Here is a 17,493-nt window from a genome sequence, read left to right as displayed (position 1 = left end):
GATTCTCCAGCATCTGCAGTTCCTGCTATCTCAGATGGGACTAATTAGTTTGGGAAACTTGGCCAGCATGGACGAGTTGGACTGAAGGGTCTGTTTCCACGCTGTGACTCTTTGAAGCACATTGTTGCTCTTTGCTTTGTTGACTTTAGCACATCTCTTGTCCAGGTAAAATTCTGTTTCATTGCAGCAATAAACACTCTCAGTCTTCAGCAGAGCACTGTGCTGTCTGTGGTTTTGAAGTCCTCATTTATAGCATTAAGCACGATCTTGTGCAACAATCTCCAGGCACTGTGAGAGCACTTAGGCAGCTGGGTCACACAGCCCGATACCAAGGTGAAGGAAAAAGTGGGGAAGTTTTTCTGCAACTGTTCAAGGTGCTGGTGGGACCACATCTGGAGTACTGTGAGCAGTTTTGGTCCCCTTATGTAAGGAAAGGTATCATTTCATTTGGAGGCAGTTCAGAGAAGGTTTACTAGGATGATCCCTGATATGGGGGGATTGTCCCATGAGTAAAGGTTAAACAGTTTGGGACTCTACTTGCTGGAGTTTAGAGGAATGAGAGGAGGTCCCATTGAAACATAGCGGGTTGTTAAGGGGCTTGACAATGTAGATGCTGAGACTATGTTTTCCCTCCTGGGATAGTCTGGGACCAGAGGGCAGAGGCTCAGAATAAAGGGGCACAATTCAAGGCTGAGATGAGGAAGAGTTTCTTCTCTGAGGGTTGTGAATCCTTAGAACTCCTTGCCACAGAGAACCTTGGGGGGCAGAGCCCTTGTATATATTTAAGGCTGGGATACATTCTTGATCAGTCGGGGAATCAAGGGTTAAGGGGAAAGAGCAGAAAGCTTGCACAAGGAATGTGGAATCAGCCATAATCCCATTGAATGGTGGAGCAGGCTGAAGGGGCCGAATGGCCTACTCCTTACGGAGAGGTTGGTGTTGTAAATGGAAGGGATGATGCTGCTGGAAGTGTCTGCTCTTTTCCTTCTGTCTGTTATTAGTTGTACTTCCTTGATGGCTGACAGGCTGTGTCTCTGTTGGTCCTCTATAGATGGAGTTCGAATAGCTGCATCAACAGGAATTGACATTCTACTTCTTACCGACTTCAACTTGGTGATAAATGATGTGACGCACCATGTACAGCCACCAAAGCAAGGTAAGATCATCGATTGTGATAAGTCCACAATCAGCATTCAGCTGCTGTGAACCCAATCTCCCTCCAGCACTTCCTGCTGTGTGCAGTTTGGATCCTCAGTTGCAGCAAGTCCAGTTCATCTCTTACTCCTGAACCCGCTAAAACCCAAACTGATTCCCTTCGCATCTCAATTTCTAAATTCTTGTCCTTGTTTTCATATCTCTCCATGACCTCTCCTCTCCATATCTCTGTCGCTTTCTTCAGCCCCAAAACCCTCTGACATATCTCTGCTCTCCTCCAGCTCCAGCCCTTTTGAACTTCCCTGGTTTTCATCTTCTTGAAAGCTGTTCCTTCAGCTGTTCTTTCGAGGCCATGAACTTGTGACCTCTGACCCCACTCTGTCTGTCTCTCTCTGCCTCCCCCGTCTCTCTCTCTCTCTGCACCCCCGTCTCTCTCTGCGCCTTTGTCTCTATCTCTCTCTCTCTCTGTCTCCCCCTCTCTCTCCCCCCCCTTCCTTCCGTCCGTCTCTCTCTCTCTCTGTCTCTGTCCCCCCCCTTCCATCTCTCCGTCTCTCTGTCTCTGTCTGTGTCTCTCTCTCTATCTCTCTGTCCCCCACCATCTCTCTCACTCTCTCTGTGCCCCTGCTTCTGTCTCTCTGTCTCTCTCTCTCTGTCTGTCCCCCCTCCATCTCGCTTTCCCTCTCTGCCCTCGCCCTTGCCCTCTCCCGCTCTCTCTCTCCCGCGCGCTCTCGCTCTCTCTGACCCCTATACCCCTATCTCTCTCTGTCCCCGTGTGTGAATTGTGATGCTTTCTGAGGTTTGCACTGAATTTCCTAGCTGATGGAAATTTGTTCTAATTAATAATGATGGATGCTTGTTACATGACACCATTGTACTGCTGCTTGCTTATTCACGAGGGCAAAATAAACAAATTAGACTCTCATCAAAAACAGAAGTGACTATTGCAGAAAACACTTGTTTTTATATAGTGCGACATTGTGTCTGTCAAAGCAATTTAAATTGCCCTGCATCTAAATCCTAGGAAATGCGGTGACTGCCCCTCAGACTAACATGCGACTAAGTTACATTGACAAATATCACAGTCGGTACATAATGTGCACAATCCTTTCATTAGTGTTTTGCTGGTGGTGCCTACATAGAATGTACCAGGCCATTTGGCCCAATGCTGTTCTTTATGCTCCACACGGACCCCTTTGCACCTCCTGTGTGTTTATATAGCATCCCCCAGTTAGCTCAGTTGGCTGGAGAGCTGGGTTGCGATGCAAGGTGACACCAACAGCAACTCAAACCCCGCACCAGCTGAGGTTACCAGGAAGGTCTCACATTCTCAACCTCTTTCCCCCTCGCCTGAGGTGTGGTGACCCTCACGATAAACTCACTACCAGTCACGTCTCTCAAATGAGAGAGTAGCCCTCTGAACCTCTGGAAATACGGCGACTTCTCCTCTCTCTTAACTTATTGTTTAGTGTTAAATGAAGCGTCTCAGGCTCCCGCTGCCTCTGCCCGAGAGAGGATCTTACAAAATTAAAGAATGATGCTCTGAATATCATTAAGGTAATTTTCAAAGTGTCCTCACAATAACGTGGGAACAAATTCCAGATGTTGTATTTAAGAAAGTATCAGATTTTGTGTTTGGAATGAGAATGAATGTTTACCAAATTCGTAGAGTGTTTAAAAATAATCTCTTGAATACTTCTGTTTCCTCTTCGTTTTTTAAAAGGGAAAAGTGCAGAGATAAGGCTGAGATTTTAAGAGTCATTCAGGTTGCTGTGTTCTTTTGCTGATTGGCTGACAGTATGGCCATCTTAGACAGTCATTGGTGCTAGGGTGTCATCTATTCTGGCTAACATCCAATCAGAGTTGACCATCCTATCTGTTGCTGTGCCCCGGTCCCACTGATAACTTTGAAGAAACTAAAATACTGCAGATGCTGAAAATCCAAAACAAAAACTGAACGTACAAGAAAAGCTTGGTATATCAGAGAAGGGAGAAACCGAGCTAACCTTTTCAGGTTGATGACCTTTCCAACTGGTGTTCGGAGCCTGATCAGCGCTCCACTGGACTGTGTAAAAGACATGCATCGACTTGTAATTTCTTTTGCTGCCTCTGGAGAGCTGCTCTGGATGATCGAGATTGAATGTAAACCAGCTCAGTGGTTTAACTTGACAATTGTGCTGGGTCTGAACCTTTCAGATGTTGCTCTGCTGTCATCTAGTGGTGGGCTCAATGAGGTGGTCATCTGAAAATACATTTCAGTGCTTCCCTCGAATGCCGTCCCTTAAACCTTGTGCCCTTTTCTGATCATCGTGTGAGTGAATACTGGGCACTCGGCCTCCATTCATCCACATTGTTGCTGTCTCTTGCAGGCCAGAAAAATGTGCACATTTGTGTACTCAAAAATCAATGCAAACAGCCAGTGGCATCTCGAAGTACAGTGAAGTATTGAGATAAATCCTCTTCCTGTCTCTCGGAATGCAGATATCTCTTCCCAATTGGCCTTAGACTTGATCTTTGCAACCGGAGAACTGTTAAAGGGATTGCAAGTTGGGAGGAGCATCTATAGGAATGTACAAGGGAGGCAGGGGCACAACTTGTTGGGAATCTCCTGAAAATTCCCTCCCGGAGCCATAGGCCAACTGCGTAAATGTTCATTTTACCTTCGATTTTTGGCAGAGATCCTGAGTCACGAAGACGCGGTGACAATGAATGACGTTAAGATCCTTGTGCAGCAACTTTTCACCACCTTGAACATTGAGGAACACCAACTGCATAAGGAGCGCGAACTCCAGAGGCGAGTGGAGGAGCTGCATGCTCAGATTGAACCCCTCGAAAAAGTAGGTGGCACTTCTTATATTCACTTCCTGGGATGTGGGTGTTGCTGGGTAGGCCAACATTTATTGTCCATCTCTAACTGCCCAGAGGGAAATTGAGAGTCAACTACATTGCTGTGGGTCTGGACTCACATGTAAGCCAGACTGGGTAGGGATGACAGATTCATGGGTGGCACGGTGGCTCAGTGGTTAGCACTGCTGCCTCACAGCGCCAGGGACCCAGGTTCGATTCCACCCTCGAGTGACTGTCTGTGTGGAGTTTGCACATTCTCCCCATGTCTGTGTGGGTTTCCTCCGGGTGCTCCGGTTTCCTCCCACAGTCCAAAAATGTGCAGGTTAGGTGGATTGCCCATGCTAAATTGCCCGTAGTGTTCAGGGATGTGTAGATTAGGTGGGTTATAGGGGGTTGGGTCAGTGTGGACTTGTTGGGCCAAAGGGCCTGTTTCCACACTGTAGGGGTTCTATAAAATTTCCTTCCCTAAAGGACATGAGTGAACCAGATGGTTTATTCCAACAAACTGCAGTGGTTACATGGTCACTGTTAGTGTTTTCTTTGTAAGTTTTTGACTTTTATTTTATTGAATTCAAATTTCTCCACCTGCCGTGGTGGGATTTGAAGCCACATCCCCAGAGCATTAGCCTGAGGTTCCCGTATTTCTAGTCGAGTGATACTGCCAGCATGCTTCTGCCTCATCCATCCTCACATGGGATTCTCCATTGGGAAGCTGTGTGTTTAGATCCTGGTTGACAAGGATGCAGCCTGATGCATAACATCTACTTTATTGGATAAGGAAAATCTCACCTTCGTTTTTGTGTGGATGAAACTTCCAATTTGCGTTTTCTGTCTTGAACTGCTAATGGGCCATTTGGCTGTTTCAGCTCATCACAGTATTCCGCAAGAACATTTCCCTTAATTCCACCTTCCCATACAATCCCCATATTCCTGAAATCTCTTAATATTCAAAAACATGTCCACCTCCATCTTGAATATACTCAATGACTGAGCATCCAGGTAGAGAATTCTAGAGATTTGAGTAAAGAAAGTTCTCCTTCTGACTCTTAAATGACCCCTTATTTAAGATGATAACATTGTGTCCTAGATTTCCCTCACCAGGGCTAACATTGTCCCATCTGTCCTGTTGGCCTCTTAAGAAATGTGTACTTTTCAATTAAATCCCTTCTTGTTTTTCTAGGTTTTGCAGTCTCTCCCTCCGGGCCAATCCCTTTCTTCTAGTCTGGTCAGCCTTTCTTGTGTCCTTTCGAGTTCTGAGGAAGTGTCACCGGACCCGAAAGTTAACTGTGTTTTTTCCTTCTCAGAGGCTGGCAGACCTGCTGAGCTTTTCCAGCAATTTCTGTTTTGTTTCCTGATTTACAGCATCCGCAGTTCTTTCATTTTTTATTTAGCCTTTCTTGTGTTCTCTGTCAAGACTAAGTGTGACCTTCCTGATTTAAGGAGAGCAGCGCTGTGCTCCATGCTCCAGGGGTGGCCTTACCTGTATAATTTTGTAAGATTTTTAAAAAAATTACAGGATGTGGGCATCACAGGTCAGACCAGCATTTATTGCATGTCCCTAATGGCCCAGAGGGCAGTTAGGAGTCAACCCCATTGCTGTAGGTCAGGAGTCACATGTAGGCCAGATCAGGTGAAGACAGCAGATTTCCTTCCTTAAAGGTTGTAGTTTACAATAATCTACAATGTTTTCATGTTAATCATTAGACTGTTAATTCCAGACTTTAATTGAATTCAAATTCCACCATCTGCCAATGGCTGGATTTAAACCCGGATCCCCTGAACATTACCTGGGTCTCTGGATGAATAGTTTAGTGATAATACCACTAGGCACCCTCTGATTGTAGTAAGACTTTATTTACTCTTGCATTCCAATCCCTTTGTACCAAAAGTAATCGTGCTGAATACCTTTCTAATCTCTTGTTGTATTTGAACGTTAAGCGGAATATTCAGGAGGGGGCGTGCGGGGGTGGTGGGGCGGTGGTTTTTTGTATAGTTTTCCTTCTGGAGCTCATGGATTGTCACTGAGGACGGTCTGTTTCTCTTTCCTGTAGATCAAGTTGGAATTAGCCAGGAAAGCAGAGAAGAGGTCGAGCTGGGTACTTTGGGGTGGAATGGCTTTCATGGCAACACAGTTCGGAATCCTCGCCCGACTCACTTGGTGGGAATATTCCTGGGATATAATGGAGCCGGTCACCTATTTCATCACTTATGGCAGTGCAATGGCTATGTATGCCTATTTTGTAATCACACGGCAGGTAGATATGTCTTTGAGTCATTCGCCATTCAAGGCGCGGTTGGAAGTTGCCTTTGTCCTGTTAATGATGATAGTCTGATAATTATTTGCTTGTCAGGGATTGATGAAATCTGTGGGTTAATTATTTAAATCAGTAAAACACGTTCCAAGTTATGAAGCAACAAAAGCAAGGTGTGCTCCTTGTAAAGCCAGACCAACAAATTGTCAGGCAGAGTCACAACACTGTGTGCACACAGCACATTGCACCCTCAAAGGGGAACTCCTTTTAAAGGCAAAGTACTCGTACAGTACCTTTTGATTTTACGTTTGAAAACAAATTAAATCCCTACAGTGTGGAAGCAGGCCATTCGGCCCATTGAGTCCCCACTGATCCTCCAAAGAGCATCCCACCCAGACCCACCCTATCCCTGTAATTCTGCATTTCCCATGGCTAACCCACCTAGCCTGCACATCCCTGGACACTATGGGCAATCCACCCTAACCTGCACATCTTTGGACTGTGGGAGGAAACTGGAGCACCCGGAGGAAACCCACGCAGACATGGGGAGAATGTGCAAACTCCACACAGACAGTCGCCCGAGGGTGGAATCAAACCCGGGTCCCTGATGCTGTGAGGCAGCAGTGCTAACCACTAAGCCACCCAGCCTTTTATCTCCATTTCCTTCTGGAGCATAGCATGGAATTTTACAGCAGTCACAGGCCATTCAGCCCAGCTGATTTATGCCGTGTGTTTGTGTGGGACACGAGCCTCACCCCACCCTACTTCGACTGTGCCTATGATGGGAACTTTTGTGGGAAGCACTTGGAGAGATTAATGTTTGAGGGGACACAGCAGCCATCCTTTCATGCATTTGCTGGTGCAGCTGAGACTGTGGTATCTGATCCTCCCCTCCGACTGAGATCAGAATGGAGGAGAGACGTTTCTATCCTGCATTTCAGTTTTGAAGTGAATAGTATTTTATTTGCCACATCGCAGCAAAGGGAGACCTGTACGGCGATGATCTTTCAGCATTGTTCAGTTGGTGGCCACTCTGTCCGTCTGACAGCTGTTCTAGCCCCATTCCAGTGTTGAAGTTCAGGTTGAGTACCTAACCTCGGCCAACACATCAGCGCAGGGCTGAGGGAGTGCTGTGCTGCGGCAGGAGCAGCCCTGTAAATAGAAGATTAAACCCCAAGTAGCCATTTCTTCCCCAGTTACTGACTGTTTTACTATGCTCTGCCTGACGCTCTCTGTTCCACCCTTCCCCCCCCCCCACCTCCCAAACAAAAACAGGAATACATCTACCCCGATGCCAAAGACAGGCAGTACCTGCACTTCTTTCACAGAGGAGCCTTGAAGATGCAGTTTGATATCGCAAAATACAACCAGCTCAAGGACGCAATCGCTCAGGTAAAAAAGAAGCAAGGTTGGATTGGTGTGGAAACCCGGGGTGGGCTGGCCATCTCCAGGGTGGGGAGCGGTTCCCTGGCTGACTGTAGGACGGGAGCCCAGGGAGAGGTCAGACTGACAGCAAACACAGGAATGTGGGGCTGACACAGAGGACGACTCCCTGCGAGCTCCTTTCTATGTTAAAACAGTGATGGTGCTTCATTGGGCTGCTCGGAGGTTGCGAAAGGCACTATGTAAATACAAGCCTTGCTGTCTCTCCCTTTTCATGCGTGCATAAATCCTTCAGCAAGGTAAACAGAGCTGGGGAACGGGACACTGTGTGGCCTGGGTAAAAGTCACGACATCACCCTAGTTAAAAGTGGACTTTGGTTAAATTTCCATAAAGCTGCTGGCTGTGATCACCAACAACAACAGCTTGCATTTCTATAGCACCTTTTTAACAGTGATGTTTTCCAAGCTAGCTGCTGACCAAACAGAACTTGACACTCTGCCTTGTCAGCAGGGAGGAAAGCTTTGGGGTCAGCAGAGTTGGTTTTAAGCAATGCCTTAAGTTGGGGAGGTTTAGGGAGTTAATTTTTGTGTCTTAAGGCACCGCCACCCACTGGGGAGAGACTTAAAATTGGGCACGAAGAGACCAGGATTCAAGGACCCTGATGTGATGTTGTGAAGTTGAAGAGTACAGACACGGAGGAAGTTGGGGGTTTGTGGGGGTGGGGGTGGTGATGGTGATGGGTGATGGTGGGGAATTGCAGATGATAATGAATTTTCTGATTGAGGCACTGCCATAACAGGAGCCTGTGTAAGTCAGAAAGCCCAGGAGAGATGGGCACAGAAATGGGCCTTAGTGTGTGCCAGGGTGTGGGCAATTTCTGATGAATTGACGATGGAAGAAAGCTGCTTGAGATAGTCCAGTTCCGAGACCAGAGAAAAGTGGGTTGAGCTTTTCCGCAGCCTGTAGCTGAGGCAAGTGGTAGAGCTGTGGTGATGTTGCAGGGGTGGAGTAGGGGGCTGATGGTCAAAAGTCCATCAGGTCTGGCCGCAGAGAGAAACAGAATTAACGTTTTGAGTCTGGTATGACCTTTCTTCAGGACTGAAAGTAGCTAGGAAAAGGTGCGCCTATATAGCGGGTTGTGGGGGGGCGGGGGGGCGGGGGGGGGGGGGGGGGGGGGGGGGGGGCGAGGGGGGTGCTGGGGTTCTTCTGTAACACAATAGTTGTGTTCCCATGCAACGTCGCGTTTTAGAAAATCGCTGGCCTATGGGAAAAGCAGAGTTAGGGGCACATAACAATTATATTTTACAAAAATAGCTGCAGTTACAATGACAGTTTATCAAATTTGTGATGCTGCAAAGAGGCAAAACATTTACGAATCTGACCTTGTATTTGCAATGAAGTGACAGCTGGGCTTTAAATAGAGTTCTGCCACTGGAAATCCCAGCAATGGTCAGTACTGCATGATAGTGCGAGTATGATCCAAAAGAGGTGAGCAATGCAAAGTCGTGTGAGATCGAGCTCACAGCCAGCAACCCTCCATGGAACTCCCCCGAAACTGATCTATCAGCAATTTTGAGTAAAATTCCCTCCCCTATTGAAATGCTGATCTGACCTGACATTCCATTGGCACAGACTTCTGGATAGATTTTCAGATAAGTGAAGCAGAGGAATCTGACCTTTTCTTTCCTATGTAATCTATTGGCATGGAAGTTAATTGTAGGATTAAAATGCTTTGTAAACCTGAGTAACGTTGTATTCAAAATAGTGCTGGAAAAGAGCAGGTTGGAACACAGACAACTTTTGGTATAAATGATTTACATGAAAAAGTTCAAAAATTCTTACATGTTAAAAATGTGACAAAATCTACGCACAAATACCACACACAAAGGTGCATGTTTTAACAGCACTCATTATTTTAAACGTTACTTCATTTCTAACTTATACCATCAATTTAGCATTGGAGTCCATTCTTCTATTTAAATGGGCTGCATTTTTAAATAATACTGGATTGCATAATAGTCAACAAAGGTTTGCATTTTAGAAATAGTGTTCCCCACATCAGCCGAATTATAGCCAATTCGCATCACTAGAACACTTGTTACAGGAGAACCCTGTGTGTGTGTGTATATTTATATATATATAGAAGATGGAGCGGGAAAGTGTGAGTGGATTTCTTTTTATTCATTCATGGGATGAGGGTGGCACTGGTTAGAGGCCAGACCAGGTAAGGATGGCAGTTTCCTTCCCTAAGGGGCATTAGTGAACCAGATGGGTTTTTCCTGAAAGTTGACAATGCATTCATGGTCATCATGCTCAGTGGTTAGCACTGTTGCCCCACATCATCAAGAACCCAGGTTCGATTCCACCCTCGGGCGACTGTCTGTGTGGGAGTTTGCACATTCTCCCCGTGTCTGCGTGGGTTTCCTCCGGGTGCTCCGGTTTCCTCCCACAGTCCAAAGATGAGCAGGTTAGGTGGATTGGCCATGCTAAATTTTCCATAGTGTTCAGGGAGGTGTAGATTAAATGGGTTATAGGGGGATGTGTCTGGGTGGGAAGCTCTGAGGGGCAGTGTGGGCTGTTTGGGCTGAAGGGCCTGTTCCCACACTGTAGGGATTCTATGATCACACCCTTAAATCCAGATTTTGTTTCTTTTTATTGAATTCAAATTCCACCATCTGCTGTGGTGGGATTCGAACCTGGGGTTCAAATACCAGAACATTACCGGGTGGCTGGATTAACAGTACAGCAATAGTACCACTAGGCTATCACTTCCCCATAGGATAGATGGAGATGGAGCAGCAAGGTCAAGCTCAGTCCCAGGATTGATGCCACAGGGTGGGGTGGTCAATGGGTAGGGGATGGAGTTTGTGATGGGAACCAGTTAATGGCTGCGATCTGTCCAATGTTTAACTGAGGAAATTCTACCCGTCCAACAGTGCGGAGGAGGCAGGTTCAATTGGCGACATCCAAAAGGGCATTGGATGATCATTTGAATAGAAATTAATTGCAAGGTTAAAGAGGGAGAAGGCAGGACAATAGCTTTAAGTCATGATGCTCAGAGCTAGTGCAGATACGATGGGTTGAATGGCCTCCTGGGTTATCACAGCTCTGTGATTCTGCTGCGTCAGATTCCACCCTGGATGCACACACCTTAGCCTCAGTGAAAGGCCAAGGGAGAGAAGGGAGAACACTGACCTTTGTGGCTTTGGGACATCCTGGGGTTGTGAACGGTGTCACTTTCTGTAGGACTCTGTAGGATTTCCAGCAGCTGATTAGCGAGGTGGCCTGGTGCTTGGTTCTTGTGGGAATGCCTTTGTTCCAGGAAATTTGGGATCTCCGCAAGCACTAACACTGGATCATTTCTGCATTTCAGGCCGAGTTGGACTTGAAACGTCTCCGGGATCCACTGCAGCTCCATCTCCCCATTCGGCCTGTCAGCAACCAGGAGTGAGGAATAGATGCAGAGCAGCTCCCCGTCCAATACCCCAACCCCCTCTCCTACCCTCCCCCCACCCAATTCCCTGCCAGTCAACACGTCCACTTCCCACCCACCCGAGCAGTGGAAAGCCTGGCAAAGCTGAGGCCAGGAGCACCCTTACTCATTTAAACCAAATGCCCGTGCGTTCCGAAGATCGAGCGAGAGGGTTTTGAGTCCACGGCGAGGTGTCAGGTGCTCTGCAGATGTCAATAACATGGACAGTGTGGGCACTGACTTCCTTCATGACCACACGTGGGCAGATGGGGGATGCACATTTCCTCTGTGGGATTTTTTTAAAAAAGAAAAGATCATTTCCATGCATTATTTTACAGTTTTATCTTGTTTTGTGTGCAGATTTTACAAACTATGGATTCATCTGACATTGCTGCAGTCCTTTAAAAGTCTATAAATTATATGTATAAAAAAGAATTGCATACAATTAAGTGAAAGGGCATCATTTGTGAAATAAATTGTACAAAAGAGCACTGTAATTCTGACAATAAATGACTTCCACGACTGTTTTGGAGCTAACTTGGCTGTTGCATTTGGTCGCTGATGTTGGATACACGCTGCTGGTTTCTGTGGCCTGGGTTCACGGTTGGAGCAGGAGCTTGTGGATAGCTGTGTGTTGGCATGCTTTTACTATCAGGTCTCCTTCACTGGAGGAGGGAACAGTGACATTGTTGCTATGTCCCCTCGAGATCCTCTGAAACATAGGGCACCCAGCTACCTGTCTATCCCTGACCACTCCCGGCAAAGTGAAGGGTCTGATAATCCAAGGCTTGGCCACTAGAGCATTCACCTGGGACTCGATAATCACATTTAACTTTCAATCATTCTCCTCTTGTCAGTGCACTCGACAAATTCTGCCTCATTCTGTGGATTTTTAGGGTTGACAGGACCCTTTGAAGCTCGAAGCAGATCTGTCGAGTTATCTGCACAATGCAAAGTCACCATGGCTGGAGACACACACTTGTCCTCCTTCTCCGTTTGTGGCCTGGAATGCTGCAAGGAAATCCCTGTTCACCGTGCGGCCAAGGTTTCAGATCTTCCTGGTCAATAGTGACTGATTAAACACAACTGAGAGCAATGCACAGCAGCCGCAATGCTCTCCACACCAATCAACTTACAGAAAATACCTTTTATTTAAAAAGACTTATAAAAGGGATGACAAGCCCCTTTAAGAGGCACTTGGTATCAGCCAATTTATTTTAGCATGTTAACTTTCTCCACCTTCTGTGCACTATACGTGACACAGTGTTTGATATCAATTTGTATTGGGAGCTACCTCTGAGCTTCTAGAGTCAAGAACATGTACAGCACAGAAACAGACCCTTCGGTCCAACTTGTCCATGCTGACCAGGTTTCCAAAATCAATCTAGGCCCATTTGGCAGCATTTGTCCCATATCCCTCTAAACCCTTCCTATTCAAATGCCCATCCAGATGCCTTGTAAACGTTGTAATTGTACCAGCCTCCACCACTTCCTCTGGCAGCTCATTCCATACACATACCACCCTCTGTGTGAAAAGTGTGTCCTCAGGTCTCCTCTCATCTCGTTGGGGCCTCTGCTTAGACTCCCCCTGCAGCCTGGGGTAAGTGAGGAGTGAATCATCTTCCCTGCATGGGGCATCCCTAACAGTTTGACATTATGAAGCAAGGGGATTGTGTGTGTGATAGTGGAAGCTCAGTTGAAAGCTGTGCAGGTCTCATGTAGCCTTTCTATGCCCCTGAAGACAGCAATGACCTGTCATCTACTGTGACCTTTCAGGGTTAATAACCAAAGTGACAACCATGAAACATTGCAGGGACCTTGTGACCAAAGTTCCGCTGTGTCTCAGGAGTGTGTCCACCAGGAAACGGGGTGGCTCCAGAGAGTTCAGTCTTGCTCCTACAACCTGGCACGATTCTCTGACATTACACAGATGGTAACGCAGTGTGGAGCTGGATGAACACAGCAGGCCAGGCAGCATCAGAGGAGCAGGAAAGTTGACGTTTCAAGTCGGCACCCTTCTTCAGAAAATTTTCTGAAATTTTCGAGTTGGGACCCTTCTTCAAAAATTTTCTGAAGAAGGGTCCCAACACAAAACGTCAGCTTTCCTGTTCCTCTGATGCTGCCTGGCCTGCTGTATTCATCCAGCTCCACACTGTGTTATCTCAGACTCCAGCATCTGCAGTTCTTACTATCTCTTACACAGATGGTAAATGTTTTGTTGAAGACTTGAGAAAATTACATTTCTGAAACTGATTTTGTACAATGTACATGCCTCCGAGCTCTAAACAAGTGTGTTAGAGACATTAAGGTTTTATGATGCATTGCAGATGTATGTGTGTTCTGGGGGAGGGGGAATTATGGGGCTTTACTTCTGTTTTCCCAGGCAACTATTAGCACTAGGGTTGACCAGTGACTATAACAAAGCATAACACTGAAGCAACTGGCTCAGCGACAAGAGAGAGAAACCACAGCTGGCTTTCATCACCTCCACTCCCTGGCCTGGATGTTGTATACATCGGGATTTCCAGGCGTGAAGGGTGATGACGGAGAGTTGTGCCTTAGTTTCAACACCTAGCCTGAGGAATCCTGAGGGAATGCATGAACCGGATCCTGGGAAACCCATAGGAAAGTGCACTGTGGGGGGGAATTCCTTTGAGGGTTTAATTACTATACCAAACAAAAAGGACTCCCAGAGTGCTACTGTGTCTTTCTACAATGATGTGGAGGTGCCGGTGTTGGACTGGGGTGGACAAAGTCGGAAGTCACATGACACCAGGTTATAGTCCAACTGGTTTATTTAAAATCACAAGCTTTCAGAGCCGCGCATGTCGTGTGACTTTTGGCTTTCAATAATGAATACAGTTAAAGTGGAATGTATTGCAGCTGTAATTTTAATGTGGCTTTTTTAAAAAAAAGTGTGTATTTATGTAAATACACTTGAGGAAAAGTAGCCACTGTGCTGTCACAGTTGGTCTGTTCTATTTATGGGTGTCCTCTGAAGTGTGTTAACTATAGAATGCCGAGTGTGGCAGGCTACAGCGCAGTTTAATATCTCTCCTTCCCTGGCCCTGAAGAGCTGTGAAAGTCCCCATGCCTGACACAGAATTGCCTTTATTCTCCAGCAAGGGGCAGCGGCAGCAGATTGCTCACATCCTTCATGTCAGTTCCTTAGCCTGGTTCAATTGAGTTAACCCCTCGAGTACCAGAGACTTTGGTGTGTGTATGTGTCTTCAGTTCTTACTATCTCTGTCTTCCACCATGTAGCATTAACAGAAGTTCTCTTGTGTAACTTTCTAATGCCGATTACTATCGGAGGAATGTACAAAGCCACAGATAACCAAATTGAAGCTATTTACTGAATAAATGGCAAAAAAAAACATGTTGCTGCACTGTCTCTTTGGGAAGGTTTGTTAATGACAGCTTGAAGTTACTATAGAACATTGGAGCAAGAGTAGGCCATTTGGCCCTTCATACCTGCTCCATTATTCCATATATATGACACGATGTCTCAGTGGTTAGCACTGCTGCCTCACAGCGCCATAAACCCAGGGTTCGATTCCACCCTCGGGCGACTGTCTATGTGGAGTTTGCACATTCTCCCCGTGTCTGCGTGGGTTTCCTCCAGGTGCTCCGGTTTCCTCCCACAGTCCAAAGATATGCAGCTTAGGTGGATTGGCCATGCTAAATTGCCCATGGCGTGCAGGCCAGGTTGATTAGCCATGGGAAATGCAGGGTTACAGGGATGGGGTTGGGGGAGGAGGTGGGTCTGGGTGGGATGCTCTTTAGAGGGTCAGTGTGGACTCAGTTGCCTGAATGGCCTGCTTCCACACTGTAGAGATTCTATGATCATGGCCGATCTTCCAACTCAGAGCCCTGTCCCTGCTTTCTCTCTCTATATCCTTTAGTCCTAAGAACTTTATATGCATCTTTTTTGAAAGTCTAAAATGTTTTGTGGCAAAGAATTCTACATGCTTATCAATTCTAGTTGAAGAAATACCTCCTCATTTCTAACCTGAAAGGCCTCCCCCCCTCCCCTATACTGAATTCTATAGTTTCTGTAGCTGAGCTCAGATTGACTCCTCAGGATTACCCTGGAGTCTCCAGGAATTATAGATGAATCTGCCACACATTGCTGTGAGCAATCTCAGAGCAGAATCATTGGGACATTAATGTGAAATGTAAAAAAACGAAAGGACTAGGAATGCTGGAAATTAGAAACAAAAACAGAAATTGCTGGAAAGGCTCAGCAGATCTAGCAGCATTACTGGAGAGAAATCAGAGTTAACATTACTTCAGTGACACTTCCTCAGAACAGATGGTAGCTAGGAAAAGGTTGGTTTTTATGCAGAAAATAGGGAGGGGGTACTCCTATCATTTACCTATCATTTACTCCTTACCACTCTGCACGCCCCCACCCCGCCAACCCCCTTTATCCACTGCATAAAAGCCATGGCGTGGAGGTGCCGGTGTTGGACAAGGTCAGAAGTCACACGAAACCAGGTTATAGTCCAACAGGTTAGTTTGAAATCACAAGCTTTTGGAGCGCTGCTGATCAAGGAGCAGCGTTCCAAAAGCTTGAGATTTCAAATAAACCTGCTGAACCATATTCTGGTGTTGTGTGATTTCTGACCTTCTTCATATATAATAAAAAAAGACTTTTTCTCACTGCCATCAGTTCTGAGGAAGGGTCACTGAACCTGACATTATTGTGAAATTGTTTTAAAGTAATTTTAGTTTGAACACTCTGAGTGGGGGTGGCTTTGGTGATCAAACAATGAAAGTTTCAGGAATATGTTCAACCACAATCCTAAAATCTAGAATTTGGTCTGATGGCGCATATTTGTCTAACCCTTAGCTTGTTTCTGCATGGCCTTATGGAGGATTTTATCTGATAGTGAGCTCCTGCTCTCTGACAGAGTCTCCATCTGATCCAATTTCCATAAAGACCCTATTCCTAAGCCTTGCAAAATCACTAACTGATGGAGCGATGGGGGAGTCCTCTAAGATTAATTCAGAAAATTCCTGGAGAGCCTCTCTTGAAACCCTTAGGTAATCTTTCAACGTTTCAGTCGGCCACACCTGAGCCCTAGTTTCTCAGACAGAAAATGCCCTGCTCCTCTTTAAGGGGCTGTGTGGATGGTTGGGGGTGTGGGGGAACCTATGTTTACCACAGTAATCTGTTGCAATTTCTCTGAAAAGAAATGATTCCTCCACAATAACTCTCTCAGCAGACATTATTATCATGTTTCTCAATTCTATAAACCCTGCCTATCTCCAATAACTTCCCATTAGACAAGCTGTGATCCATTCCTTTTAAAATCCTTGGTCATCTCCTCCCTAAGGCTGTCTTTAGTGAGAGTAAACAGAGCTCCCTGAACTATCTTGATAACTAACTGAGTCCCAATTCTAGGTAGATTTTTAATAGTCCCCTCTACTTGGTGACATCTAGTTTCATTTCTCACTGCTCCTCCTTTTAAGACCGTCCATTTTAACAAGCATTTTTAAGTTGACAATCATCTGCTTTAGTGCTTCCTTTTGTGCTTTAAGAAGTTTTTATTTAATAATCGTTCCTGTGGAGAGCCATGGGATATCTCAGCTATCTAAAGGTGGCCCCTGGCCTTTATTTCAAAGAGAATGGAGTACAGCATTTGGGGGAGTCTTGCTAAAATGGTACAAAGCACTTGTTATGCTACACCTGAAATACTGTGAACCCTTTTTGGTCCTCTTTGTCTGAGTAAAGAGATAGCAGCTTTGGGGGCAGCCCAGAGGAGGTTTGCTAGGTCGATCCCTGGTACAACGGTGTTGTCTTATGAGGAGAGTTTGTGTGAGAGGTGACCACACTGAAATATAAAGGTTTCTGGGGGACTTGCTGGGGTGGATGTGCAGAGACTGTTTCTCTTCTGGCAAGATGGCAACAGGGTAAGTCGGTCCACTCTGCTCGCCAGTTCCCTTTCCCTTTCCTTCCTTTTTTCTTCTTCTTCTCTCTCCTCTGTGCAGTAAATCTACCGCAAGCCCCCCCACCCCGCCCATCCTTTTAACTACCTACCGAAGGAGTCGGATCATGACCGGGAATCAAGTGGTGGGAGCAGAATGCGCAGGACATGTCCTGCAGTGACAGGGGCGGTGAGAGTGAGAGCAGGGACGGTGAGGCAGTGATGGTGGTGAGAGAGGGGATGGTGAGGTGGCGATGGCAGTGAGAGCGGGGCCGGTGAGGCAGCGATGGCAGTGAGAGCGGGGATGGTGAGGCAGTGATGGTGGTGAGAGAGGGGATGGTGATGGCGGTGAGAGCAGGGTCGGTGAGGCAGCGATGGCGGTGAGAGCGGGGACGGTGAGGCGGCGATGGCGGTGAGAGTGGGGCCAGTGAGACAGTGATGGAATGGCGGTGA

General features: G+C 46.5%; 1 protein-coding gene across 3 annotated transcripts in view; it reads left to right on the top strand.

The window, feature by feature from the left end:
- Positions 1-11,644, top strand: part of mcu (mitochondrial calcium uniporter) — a 156,442-nt gene extending 144,798 nt beyond the window's left edge. For all 3 annotated transcript variants that reach the window (XM_048616152.1, XM_048616154.1, XM_048616153.1), the window contains exons 4-8: positions 1,052-1,156; positions 3,829-3,989; positions 6,051-6,254; positions 7,527-7,643; positions 11,009-11,644. In XM_048616152.1, the coding sequence (XP_048472109.1) occupies positions 1,052-1,156; positions 3,829-3,989; positions 6,051-6,254; positions 7,527-7,643; positions 11,009-11,086 (665 nt within the window). In that variant the 3' untranslated portion in view covers positions 11,087-11,644. The remainder of the gene's footprint in view (positions 1-1,051; positions 1,157-3,828; positions 3,990-6,050; positions 6,255-7,526; positions 7,644-11,008) is intronic.
- Positions 11,645-17,493: the final 5,849 nt, after the last annotated feature.

Source organism: Rhincodon typus, chromosome 34, assembly GCF_021869965.1.
Source record: "Rhincodon typus isolate 14 chromosome 34, sRhiTyp1.1, whole genome shotgun sequence".
NCBI classification, from domain to species: Eukaryota; Metazoa; Chordata; class Chondrichthyes; order Orectolobiformes; family Rhincodontidae; genus Rhincodon; species Rhincodon typus.
The sequence above is the reverse complement of the archived record's forward strand: the minus strand, read 5'-3'. Positions and strand labels throughout refer to the sequence as shown.